Source organism: Leuciscus leuciscus (genome assembly GCF_965113295.1).
Source record: "Leuciscus leuciscus genome assembly, chromosome: 15".
Classification (NCBI taxonomy): Eukaryota; Metazoa; Chordata; class Actinopteri; order Cypriniformes; family Leuciscidae; genus Leuciscus; species Leuciscus leuciscus.
Window position 1 is genome coordinate 8,701,507 of NC_138739.1, and position 12,253 is coordinate 8,713,759.

The window sequence follows — 12,253 nt, forward strand, 5'->3', positions numbered from 1 at the left end:
CAAAACGGTACAGATAGAAGGCTGTTCTAATGTTACGAAATCTTACCTGAGTGTTCCTTGGCGAATATTTCAATATTAACACGAGAGGAGAGGAATAAAGAAAGTGTTGAGCAGGATTGATATTCAAAACGGTAAGCGTCGGTTTCCCTTTTTGAATGACGAATATAGACTAATATATCTGTAGAAATAGACAGTTGTCTCATTTACACACATGCGCAGAACACGCATTCTAGCTGACAGTCGGCAGTAGTTCTCTCAAGTGTGTTCAAGTGCAGCTTTTCACCCCGACGCGAGGCGACAACAGTCGGCTTTCATCAGCGCTAGTTTGTCGGCGTCGGCTTGGTGTGTTCCAGGCTTTTGAGTGATCTGTTATCAGAGGTAACTGTCTGAGTTAAGTGTTTCAGAAATGTACATATACAAAATCGCAGTTAGCAAAAAAGGTATTAATTTAAACAATGTAATAATTTAATGCAGAAACAATGAGCTCATTGAAATAATGAATACTTGTTTGTTAACAAATGATTATAACATTTAGAAAGGGTGTATGTTGAATAAGACGCTGCATGTTGTCTTCCTTTAATGACTGTTGGTGGCATGTCTTGGGTTCTGCATTGGGTTTTCTCCTGCTTTGGGGGTTGATTGGTTCTGTCTCCTTATTGTAGGACAACCAATGGTAGTGCCAAGATTATCCAAACCAGCTTGCCTTCCTAAGTCTGTCGTCCTGGCCCAGGGAAGCAGCACACGGGCTGATGGCTCCTCTCTTCCTTCACTGTCTTCTCCCAGGCTTCAGCTCCAGCGTCGCCTCCCTATCATCCCGGGAACGGTCAAACTTCCCCCAGGAGTCCTGTGCCACCCGGCTGTCCGGTCCCTCCCTCCCCGAAAATCCCTGTCGCTCACCCTCGTCCAGCGGCGCGAGCATCCCGGCCGTCGCAAAGACAGCATCCAGTCCCTCTACATCACAGCAGGAGCAGATCTCCTCTTCCCGTCCTCAGCCGAGTCCTCAAACACCTCCAGCACACCGGAGCTCCCGACCTCCTCCCGACGATTCTCCGACCCGGACCTTGCTTTCGTAAACGACACGGTTTGAGTTGCAAAGCTTGCCTGCTCTCGAAAGAGCGTTTCGATTGGTTGTCGCCATTGACAGCGACTGCTTTGCCACGGTCATAGTGACTGATAAAGAGAATTGTCTCACCTAGCACTTTTCCATACTAATAATATATTGGATTTTAAGAGACTTTTTTTTAAGACTCTGATTTTTGCTGCATACAGACGTTGACATGTCAATGTTTGTTGCTTGATTTTTTTTATTTTACTTTTTAGCATCAAGAAAAAAAACAGTCCTACACCTTTTTGTGTCCTTAACAAACAGGAAAAATAAATTCAACCATGAGGAATATCGCCTTGATGTTTGGTTCATCTTAAAAGACTTTTAAGCTGTAGATCCTCCCTAAAGTTCTGCACAAACACTCAATGGACAAGTTTTGACTAGAGGGGGAAAGATGCAGCACTAGCCACTTTCCTCTTGGACCAGAATGCCATAACCGAATGCAATTTCCCATAATAACTCGAACTCTTTTTTAAAATTCTGATAAGCGATATGACACTTTGGATCTGCGTGGATGTCTATTCAGAATAGCTTTGTGTAGGACTAAATACATTTAGTGGCCAAGCCATTATGTTTAATACTAAAGTCAAGCGATATGTCTGCTGTTGAATGTTGTCATGTTTGAAAAGTATGGAACGAATGCCGGCTGGATGTCTATGATGTCAATTGTTTTGCATCACGTGGACCGTATGTGCCTAATAGTGTCGCTGTTTTTCAGTCCTCAGTGATGTTTTTCGCATTTATTGGAGAAATGAAACTAATTATTTTCTTACAATACAATTTGTACTGGCCGCAAACTTGTGTGCTTTTCATGTGTCTTACCCATAATTCTTTGTGGCTTCATTTTCACTCGAGGTATCACTGACCATGTACAGGTGAAACTCCAAAAATTTGAATATCGTGCAAAAGTAAAAAAAAATTCAGTAATTCAACTTAAAAGGTGAAACTAATATATTATATAGACTCATTACATGCAAAGTGAGATATTTCAAGCTTTTATTTGTTATAATTTTGATGATTATGGCTTACAGCTTTTAAAAAAAAAAAATAAAGTAAATGTGTTCATTTTAATGGAGTGTAAAAGTAGTAAAGCACATCATCTATAAACAGACAACACAAAAATGAATATATGAAATTGAACGAATATAAATAGAACAAAAGAACGGGCAGAATCAAATAAATTGCAGAATGAATCCAGGTAAAAGTAGGAGTTGCAGAGTTCTTCCCAGGCTTGTTTCTGTGCAATGGCTTCTTACTTGAACTGTTCTGTGTTCTGTTACTGGCCGTTCTGTGGAGGCAAAAATTAGGAGAAAACGGTCACTTTGTGTGCTGTCTGCCATGCAAAAGCAATATTGTAAAAAATTGACTATTTAAACTAACTCTGTTTAGATTTCAATCACTTATAAACTCCAAATGTATTAAATTAGGAGGCATTACATCACACCTCTGACCACCAGTTGTGTACTGTGATGAACTCCCACATCTGGAACGAAACAGATGTACGTTCCTCCATCGGAGAGCTGAAGATCGGTGAGTTTGAGAAAGATCTGGCTGTTCTTGAGCTCTTCAGGTAAAACTACTGCTCTGTTCTTGTACGCTGGGTCTTGTTCCTTAACAGAAACTTTTCCATGGATCATATCGTATACATTCCTGGTGTCGTTGTGTCTCCAGTAAACTGTCAGTTGTTTGTCTTCAAGTGCAATGCTTATGTCACTGTCACTGCACGGCAAAGTGACAGAGCCTCCTTCAACGCCTTCAAATACCGGATGTAGAGAAGCTAGAAAACATTTTTTATTTTTTTTAGTTTAACATCAATTTTATCATTCACTATTATTATACAGTGGGTCCAAAAGTCTGAAACCACATTAAAAACCTGTTTGTTTTTTTTTGTTTGTTTTTTCAGATATTTAATAATATTACAATTTATTTCTGAATTTAAGCTCTGAAATCAAGTGTTGCTTAAAAATGTACATTGATCAGTGACTCTTTGTACATTCAGATTTTCTTTAATTCAAATGTAAAATGTTCTTTGGAACTTCTTAAATCATGCTGGAAATGTTGTGCAAATAAATTGTAATGGCAAAAAAAGTCATAAAACTGCAAAGTAAAACGTTTCACTAATGGTTTCAAACCCTACAGTAAAGTATAGCGATGGGAGAGAAGCTTCGAATCGATTTAACCAATTGTTCAAAACACCACACTCTGGCGACCTCTGCTGGTCACGACGGTGTATTTGCAACAGAGACTCAGGCCAAACATGCATAAAACACCTTTTACAAACCCATTCCAAAAGTTTGAGTAAAATCTATCAAATGCAATTATCTAATCATCTAATAAGATTAATTGTCAAGTCTCTGTGTAATATGTGTTCTTTTATCAATTTCCAGGGCTTTTGTTTGTTCACTGGATTGCTCAACTAAACAAACCAATAAGAGACTATAAGCTACTATTATTCCTTTCAATTATACTAATGTCTCATTAAAACGTCCGCAAATGTATAAAACTGATTAGAGATCTGGAATAATAAAAATAAAATAAAAAATAGATATTTGTTCAATGATCTCACTGAATCTGCATGATTCATTAACCATTAAAATTGTATCTCTGATCCACAATGGCTCTGGGCAACGGCTCTACTTAAAGGAGAACTCGGCAACTCTGGTCCTGTCCCAAATGGCACACTCCGGACTTGTGGACTTCCTCAGAGTCCACACTTTGGTGACGTCATGTAGTGCAGACCTATAGGGCCCTTGGCGCGAGTCCACGAGGGCGCATTGAGAGGTATTTTTGGGACAGACTCGATCGGCATGCCGGAAATAACAGTCTGGTTGTTGTTGGACAGGAGAAATCACATTTTTGCGCTCCGACGTCTTATCTCCATGTCCACTACACAGCCTAATGTTACAGTTCTATATTTTGATATTGTGCATGTCAAGTCAAGTCAAGTTTATTTGTATAGCGCTTTTCACAATACAGATTGTATCAAAGCAGCTTCACAGTATTAAATTAAAATAATACAACAAAGTTTGTTTCAAGAGGAATTTATTGATTGATAAAATTAAATTAAATATCCCCAAAATATCCCCAACTGAGCAAGCCAAAGGCAACATATCGCCTGGGCATTAGACAATAGATATATATCATGCTTATTTAAATGATGTATACAGTTGTACATAATACATAATGTTCCATTTGAACTAAGATTAGGCCTACAGTTTTAAAACATAATTTAAACATATTTTTTTCAATTTACAGGTTTCAATATTCATACTATGTTTACATATGACTCAGTAAAGCCCTGCCATTCGGTTTTATTTATTTAATGAATCATAATGCGATCGTATTATTAAACACGCTATTATTATGTTTGAGACATCAACCACTGCTCGATGACAATAATGTTTGTATAAACTGTAGGTAACAACTGGTCAAATGTACATTTAGGTCATAAAAACCGTAATATTTTCTTCTCAGCCATGTCAACAATTATCCGTGAGTGAAATCTCCTCCCATCTGTTGTCTGATTGGCCTTTCGCAAGGATTCCTGGGTAGTTAAAGTGCGTGGAGCCTGCTTCTATGCGGGCTTCGTGGAAGACCGCTTCAAGGGTACAAAGGGGGCGCTGCTGAGCACACTTCAGAGCGGTAAAATGCTGAATGGGACGGCCTACGGACTCGTAGACTCAGCGAGCACGCGCAATTCAAGTCCACGAGACCGAAAGTCCGCATGAAGTGCGCCATTTGGGACAGGGCCAGCCATAGATATTATATAAAGACTAGATGCCCTATTGGCCGCTGGGCACTGAGAAATGCGGCCGCCATCTTAAACCGGTCGTATTCCTAGTTTCGTTGCGTGGCAGCAGTTAAGATACCAGAGCACTGTGGAGTATTTTCCTGTTCTAATCGGCGGACCATCGCAAATAGTGCCCGGGGGATTACTTTTAACATTACCGTACTATTGGTTGTATTTTGTGAATAGAATATTACCAGATAACTTAATTGAGAAGGAGCAATGATCTTTGATATTACTGTACTGAAATCGTAGCTTGCTAACGTTAGCTAGGCTATGTTTACTGCACCAGCCGGTGTTCACCTGACATGGAGAGGTGGGGTAAAGTAATAATTACAAGAGCTTCTCGGTTATTTTAGTCCCGTCCGAATGTGCTATCAGTAATCATTACGGACAATGTCAGTAAAGATAATTTACCTTCTGTAAAAAGGTCCGGGAAAATTACCTCAGGTAACGTTTTAATAGACCCACTGTAAATCAAATAATTTCGTGTTTAAAAGTAGTTTCCAGTGGTTTTTCAAGTAAGTTATTGACACGCTTGAAAAGGCATTCAGTTGCGTTCTAGACACTGGGAGAAGTGCGTTAGTGTTAGGTTAGGTAAGTGCCTGCAGCCTATTACCAACACAATCCAATCTGAAGTTAATTCATACATTGTTCGACCGGACATAACTGTTTTACACAAATAACCTAGCCTATGTGTGTGTGTGTGTGTGTATATGTTATTTGTGTTTGCACACGTGATATCGGGAAGCAATGTAGCCTAATACACCTTTCTTCAACTTATTAAAATATTATTTTACTGACACTATCTGTTTCTGCTTCTTTATCATATTTATAGTGTGTGATTTATAAAATACCTCATATCCTACATCACATATTTTGATTTTGGACGTCTGGTCACTTTATATCATATCTGAATATTATATTACTGTTAAGCTTACTATGAATATTAAAATACGCCGAACCATGTGTCCTGTATCATAGCTACATGAATGACCTTTGCAGCAAAAAAAACCCGCTTGAAAATCAGTTCGGTATTTAGTGAGGTATGATTAATTAAATGTGCTGACAGCTCATTGCACCTGTCATACAGATTACACTGAGTGGAGCGGGTGACCGGTCTAAGATGGCGGCCTCACGGCTCGCCCGCGCCAGTAGGCAGTAGCGGTCGATAGGGCGTCTATCTATATGATGTCTATGGGGCCAGCGAACTCTAGTCACTTCTTCGCTGATTTTTCCTTTTGTTGTCGCATGTTTTCCCCACGAGCTCCCCCTACAGCTGTGAGGGGGGCGTATATTTCACAACACGGTCGTAAAAAACTAACTTGTGGCGGCCTCCTCCCCCTCTCTACCGCTGCTCATGTGCGTTTGTTTTGATCGGAGCAAGCCAACTGTATCGCGTGGAGCTATGTCTACCGAGGTGGGTCATCTGGTAATACATCATACATGCGTGTGTGTTTATGTCGAATTGCCGTAAAGCAATTCGTGTTTCGCGCTCGTTCTCGTTCTCGCTTCTCACTGCCGGGACGGTAGTCCCCAAGTTGCAAGGTTGGTTTTCCGCCTGGGAACGCTGGGGGGAGCGGGGAAAGTCACCAATATCACCAGACTAGGTTGTTTAACCATCCAAATGAATTCTAGACAGTTTTATTAAGTTAAAAAAGTTACCAAGTTCTCCTTTAAATTACGTGACTTTGGCAGTTTGAAACATTCTCCCAAACACTGATTCGAAACAAAAGATTCATAAAGGTTTCTAAGCAGTTCATTTCTGTACAGTATTTGCTCTGTTCTTATACCTGTATCTATCAACAGTACCGACAGGTAGATGAAACAGCATCTGGAAATCAAGAGAGAACATTTCAATTATGCTGAGCAATGTCAAGTGCATAAAAAGTAATTCAAAACATTTCCGCCATCATTATCCATAAAAAAAAAAAAAAAAAATCATCAACACAGTTTTCATCCTCTTTCAAATGTGCATCATTTTATATTTTATTTTAAATAAGTACCGCCTATCTTGGTGGCTGCAGTCTACAGCTGAGGGTAAACTTGACTGGTCCGAGCATGTTAGTTACTGACAGCTATTTTGTTCAATGAAATGAATGAAGACTGTTATTAATCTTTGTGCAGCATTTACTACATCTTGTTTACAGTCTCTAACCCTCTATCATGTCATTTTTACTCTTACAGGTGTTGATTATAAATAATTAACAATCGATGAACAATTCTACTTTGATACAATGTTGCGAGCGCGTAGACATGGCGACGTTGCCTAGGAGAAATGCAACGCGTCACAGACGTTGCCACAACGCAAATGTGTTGGGTAGTCCCTACCAGTTGACACGGTATACGTGAAACTTTCTATGCACTTTTGCACGACATTCGATATAAGTGTGCAATGGCTTGTCTTGTTTGCAGTCTCATTTAAACGTCTCGCGTCATGCACAGTTTTCATTAGGTTTTTGTTTGTTTGTTGTTGTTTTTTTTTGTTTTTGTTTTTTTTTAATGGTGAAAGAATGGTCTTTGTGTTGCAAAGACATCATAAATCAAAACGCTATACCACATAATAATGATTCTCATTACTGTACACTGAAACTTAGCTCAACAACGTGCAGTTTAACTTGAGAAAGTCTTACCGTCGGTGCATGTTGTAGTCAGATGTGTGTGTGAGGGTTACTCTCGGATTCTAAGCTGGATCTGGATCCAACTCATCCCCCCGTGCAGGTGGATAGGAACTGCAAACGGAGACGTGGAGTCGGACACTTTCTGGTTCCCATAGTTACCGCTCACGTGGTGATTGGATACTTTACTACAGCATAAGTGAAATAAATGCAATATTTGCCAAATAATACACAGATGTTTCAGAGACATTTTCATTCAATACTTTATGTAGCTACTGCTTCATACAGCGTCTGTTTGAACAAAAAAAGTTCTCTGGAGTCTACGTTTTTTAATCAGTTTTAATAAACATGACACAATATAACATCGCAACTACATGAAAAGAGTGTTTACTGTTATAAAAAACTGATTTGTGAGCTTTAGAGGAACTAAAGGTGTTCGAATAAACACAAAACACACGAGATCGTTGTCATGCGGTGAATCCGGCCAATCGTGGAACAGCTGTGTCGTCATCAGAGCTCCTGCAGTCGCTCTTGAGAAGCTGCGCTGGCTGAGTTCTCCGTAAGGGGCCAATGTTTCATAAAATATTGAAGCTTCCCCGAGCGCCGCCATTGATTAGCGGACCATCACCTGCTGTTAGCATTCCATTGACTCCCATTCATTTTGGCGTCACTTTAACAGCGAATAACTTTACATCTGAGGCGTTTAAAGACTCCATTTGTCCATTATTTATTTCTAAAGAAACACGAAAATGTATAAAAGGCTCCATTACCTTGTAGCTTACGTTATGGCCCCGTAGAAGCAGTTTTTGTAAAAATAGGCTAACAATTGCGTCATAACCACGCGACTCTCTGTCGCACAGTAGAGAGATTACCGTATGGACAGGAGGAGAAGCTTGCGGGCAATCGGGGGGACGTGGAGGCAAAATGACAAAGTAATGAATCAGAATACTTAGCAAAAGTTTCTCCTGCTCCTAGCTCATGGACAGCTCCTACTCACACTCTCCGTCTCTGCAAGTTTCGGAAGGGAATGATTCAGATTTCTCTCGGGCACAGCTACTACTAGAAGACAGACGGGTTGCTCACGTCACATCTACGTCGTCAAGCTCAGTTTGAGTCTGCGCAGTACGCTCGACCATCAGGAAGTGAGAGCTTCTAATTGACTTCACTTTTCTCCATTGAATTCAATGGGGTCACTGTGTCCATTTATTTTACTGTTTATGGTTCTCCGGCTACTCTCAAATCGCTCTCGCGGTACTTTGATGATCATGGCATATTATGTCACAGTCACATGGCGTCGGCGCTGTATCAAGTCGGACAACATTTCTAACCGGCATGCACTGCTTCAAGTCAGCCGCTGACCGGTCTGCGCAGAGCTGCATGAAGTCGAACAAGCCTCAAACCTTAACAAGTATGTGGAGGCTGCAGACCTGGAGCCGGTAGATATACGCATAGATATACATACGCCCCAGGCAGTTTTAGGCCCTTGTTGTTCCTGGTGCGTCCAGTAGGGGGAGGCTGTACAAGTGACAATTGAGGAATAATTAACTTGTTGTTTAGCAATGATGCAACATTTATTTTTTTATAAACGATAAGCTAATTGTAGATATCCATTCATATCTATATTTCAATAGATGGGTCTATAATTTATTTAGACCCTGTTTGCTCTTTGCATTAAAACATATTCCACATGGTTTCTGGAGCAACATTATAGTAGATATTGGAACTTGTGTTTTTGGTGTGAACACACAAAAGACACATTTATAATGGGCATATATGTATGTACAATTTGTATGTCTCTCTCTAAGTAAAGAGTTGAACTGCACACTCACTCACATATTTTTTTATTATTTCCGACGGCATATGATAAAACCCACATTAAAAACGTTGGTCACATATGGTTTAAATGTACTGTAGATTTTGGTTTGAGTTGTTTCTTATAAATGAGATGATCTAATTATCTAATTTATATCTTAAAATACAGTTTTCTAAAAATAGCTTACTGATTTGGACAAAAATGTGTGCACTTAATGTGAGTTTTATCGTAGGCCTACTCTGATCGCACATCTCTCATAAAGGTGTGTGTTTGCTTTAACCATGATAATCTCTCTCTCTCTCTAGACTTGTATAAGGGTCAATGACATGACATGTATTTTTTGTGTCCAAATTCATTATTTTCCTAAAAACAATTTGAATAAATACATGTCATATATCAAATGGATCTACAATATGTCCTTTATAAGAAACCCTTTTCATTTTATTGAAATTCAATAGATTTTTTGAGCTTTGGTGTTTGAAAGACCAAAAATGTCAGGTGGTGCGACCGTCCGAACATACAAGCAGAGAACAAAACTGAGATATAAATGTTAATTTTCTCAATAAAATTCTTAATCAAATATTTTGGCATGATTTTATGTTAAATTCCTTATAAATGAGGGGAAATAGTGTATCTGTCCTATTTCAAAACTATTCTATTACTTAAAAAACTTTTGTCCGAAAAATTTACTTCTACTAATGTCAGGGAGGGCGACCGATATAAAAATGCAATTTTATGCAATGTTCCTTTAAGAAAACCATGTGACAGCATATGACATCACACAGAAGACTCCAGAGGACCCCTTTGATGCAGTAACAAGGTTAGTCACCCTCCCATAAATATTAGATAATTTGACATTTTTAAGTAATGATGAGGTTGATTCAACTTATCATGTCAGGTGGTATGACCCCTGGAAAACTTTGAAAATGTGTTGTTATTATAAAAATGTGTATTTGATTTAAAAAATGTATGTATAACCTTGAGCACATGGTCAAACATTTGTATAGGCGTCCAAGTTAATGCCTGTTAGATTTGAATTGAGTTTGAAATGTCAGGTGGTGCGACCAATATGTCAGGTGTCGCGACCAGAGTTACAGTTAAACCAACTAAAAAAAGTCATGTTAATTCATGTTTTTCAAAATATTAAATACATTTAAAAAAATATATAAAGCTTTTAAGTTGTTTAAAGGTGCAATCTACATATGCATATATATTTTTATTTTATTTTATTATGGTATGAGTGACAATTTAAAGAGCACATTGTCCATCTTAAAGTCCTATTCTTCAAGAATATAGGACTGTATAATCAACATTGATACTAAAACAATTGCATCTTTAAATTAATCTATTTTAGATTTAGATAAATTTTTTAATTAATCTATCTTGTTTTTTTTGTAGATGCCATTATCAAGCAAGGAGAAAACAGCACGACATAGAGCTCGTTTAAAAATTGTATTTTATTACATCTCAGATGTGCTGGAAGTGATTTCTAAGCCAGAGCGCCTCAATACACGCCATTCAAAGCTGAAAAGTACAGATTGGGACAGTTTGTGCTTTCTGAAAGCATGATTTTGAATTATATTTGAAAAGAGTTGTTTTTTTATCTTGACTTACTGTTACTACTGAATCTATTGAACAGTAGATTGAATTCTGCCCTTAATGTTTGTGGGCCCAATATTTGCACTAATTCACTGTTTCATGATTTGATATTTTATAAAAGATGTTCTCGGTTTTGAAATGTGTTCCCAGAGATGTTTTAAATTTCTAGATTTATAGAAGCGATGATCAAATGTTTTTTTCATTTTTTTTTCATGACTTACTGTTACTACTGAATCTATTGAACAGTAGATTGAATTCTGCCCTTTATGTTTGTGGGCCCAATATTTGCACTAATTTACTGATTCATGATATGACATTTTATAAAAGATGTTCTCGGTTTTTAAATGTGTTCCTGGAGATGTTTTAAATTTCTAGATTTATAGAAGCGATGATCAAATGTTTTTTTTTTTTTTTTTTTATCTTGACTTACTGTTACTACTGAATCTAATTGCATGAGCAGTAGATTGAATTCTGCCCCGTAATGTTTTTGGGCCCAAAATTTGCACTAATTCACTGTTCAATATAAAAGATGTTCTCATTTATTAAATGTGTTCCTTGAGGTTTCAAAGTTATATTTTTAAAGAAGCGATGATCAAATGTTATCTTAACATGCAGTATTCTTTTGCACTTTCTTGTTAATGAAACTTAATTATATGATTGAGATAAATAAATTGGTCAGAAGATTAAAATAAAAAAGCCAATTGAAACCTGAATAAAATTCATTGACATATCTTTCTTTTTATTTTGTGAATATCAATCATTATTGATCACAACGTCAGGTGGTGCGACCGGTCATGGTCAGGTGGTGCAACCAGCAAATTTATATTTAAATGTATCAATTCCCACTGCAATTGCAAAATGAAGTAAGAAATATAACTGTAAGCCTTTATATAACGTATATAAATTGTTTTTACAGTTAAAAACAAAACATAAAAAGTCCTTATGGAAAAATGGGTGTTTGAACACACAGAAAAGCAGCCGTTTACATGATTTGGAATAAAAGGGCAATAAATAAAGACATAGAAAGGGAATTTACCATGTGAAATGCATTTTAGACACTACAATGATTCATATTTACAAGTCTCAGTAGTGCTAAGTACATTAAATGTATATTATTTTAAATTAATATATGGTCGCACTACCTGACATTTTCTGGGTGGTAAAATCAGAAATCTTGTTTAATAATGAATTAATGCTGCCTAAAATGCTGTAAAACAAATATAAATCAACACCATACATTTTTTTGGACATAAAAATGCATTTTAAAACTGTTTTGCTTAAAATATTTTTTTTTTCTTCTTGAAAACCTTATTTGTCATTGACCCATAAAC

General features: G+C 37.6%; 2 protein-coding genes across 3 annotated transcripts in view; one reads left to right on the forward strand and one right to left on the reverse strand.

Moving 5' to 3' along the window:
• LOC309475948 (myosin IXB) overlaps positions 1-1,902 on the forward strand; it is a 48,988-nt gene extending 47,086 nt beyond the window's left edge. For both annotated transcript variants that reach the window (XM_082138936.1, XM_082138935.1), the window contains exon 42: positions 663-1,902. In XM_082138936.1, the coding sequence (XP_081995062.1) occupies positions 663-1,087 (425 nt within the window). In that variant the 3' untranslated portion in view covers positions 1,088-1,902. The remainder of the gene's footprint in view (positions 1-662) is intronic.
• A 148-nt stretch (positions 1,903-2,050) lies between these two features.
• LOC309476294 (programmed cell death 1 ligand 1) lies at positions 2,051-8,517 on the reverse strand. Its single transcript, XM_082139584.1, has 4 exons — positions 7,526-8,517; positions 6,686-6,726; positions 2,550-2,882; positions 2,051-2,393 (listed from the first exon to the last, which is right to left on the reverse strand). The coding sequence occupies exons 1-4, from the start codon at positions 7,534-7,536 to the stop codon at positions 2,278-2,280; spliced, it is 501 nt and encodes a 166-aa protein (XP_081995710.1). The 5' UTR covers positions 7,537-8,517; the 3' UTR covers positions 2,051-2,277.
• Between the last annotated feature and the right edge of the window lie 3,736 nt (positions 8,518-12,253).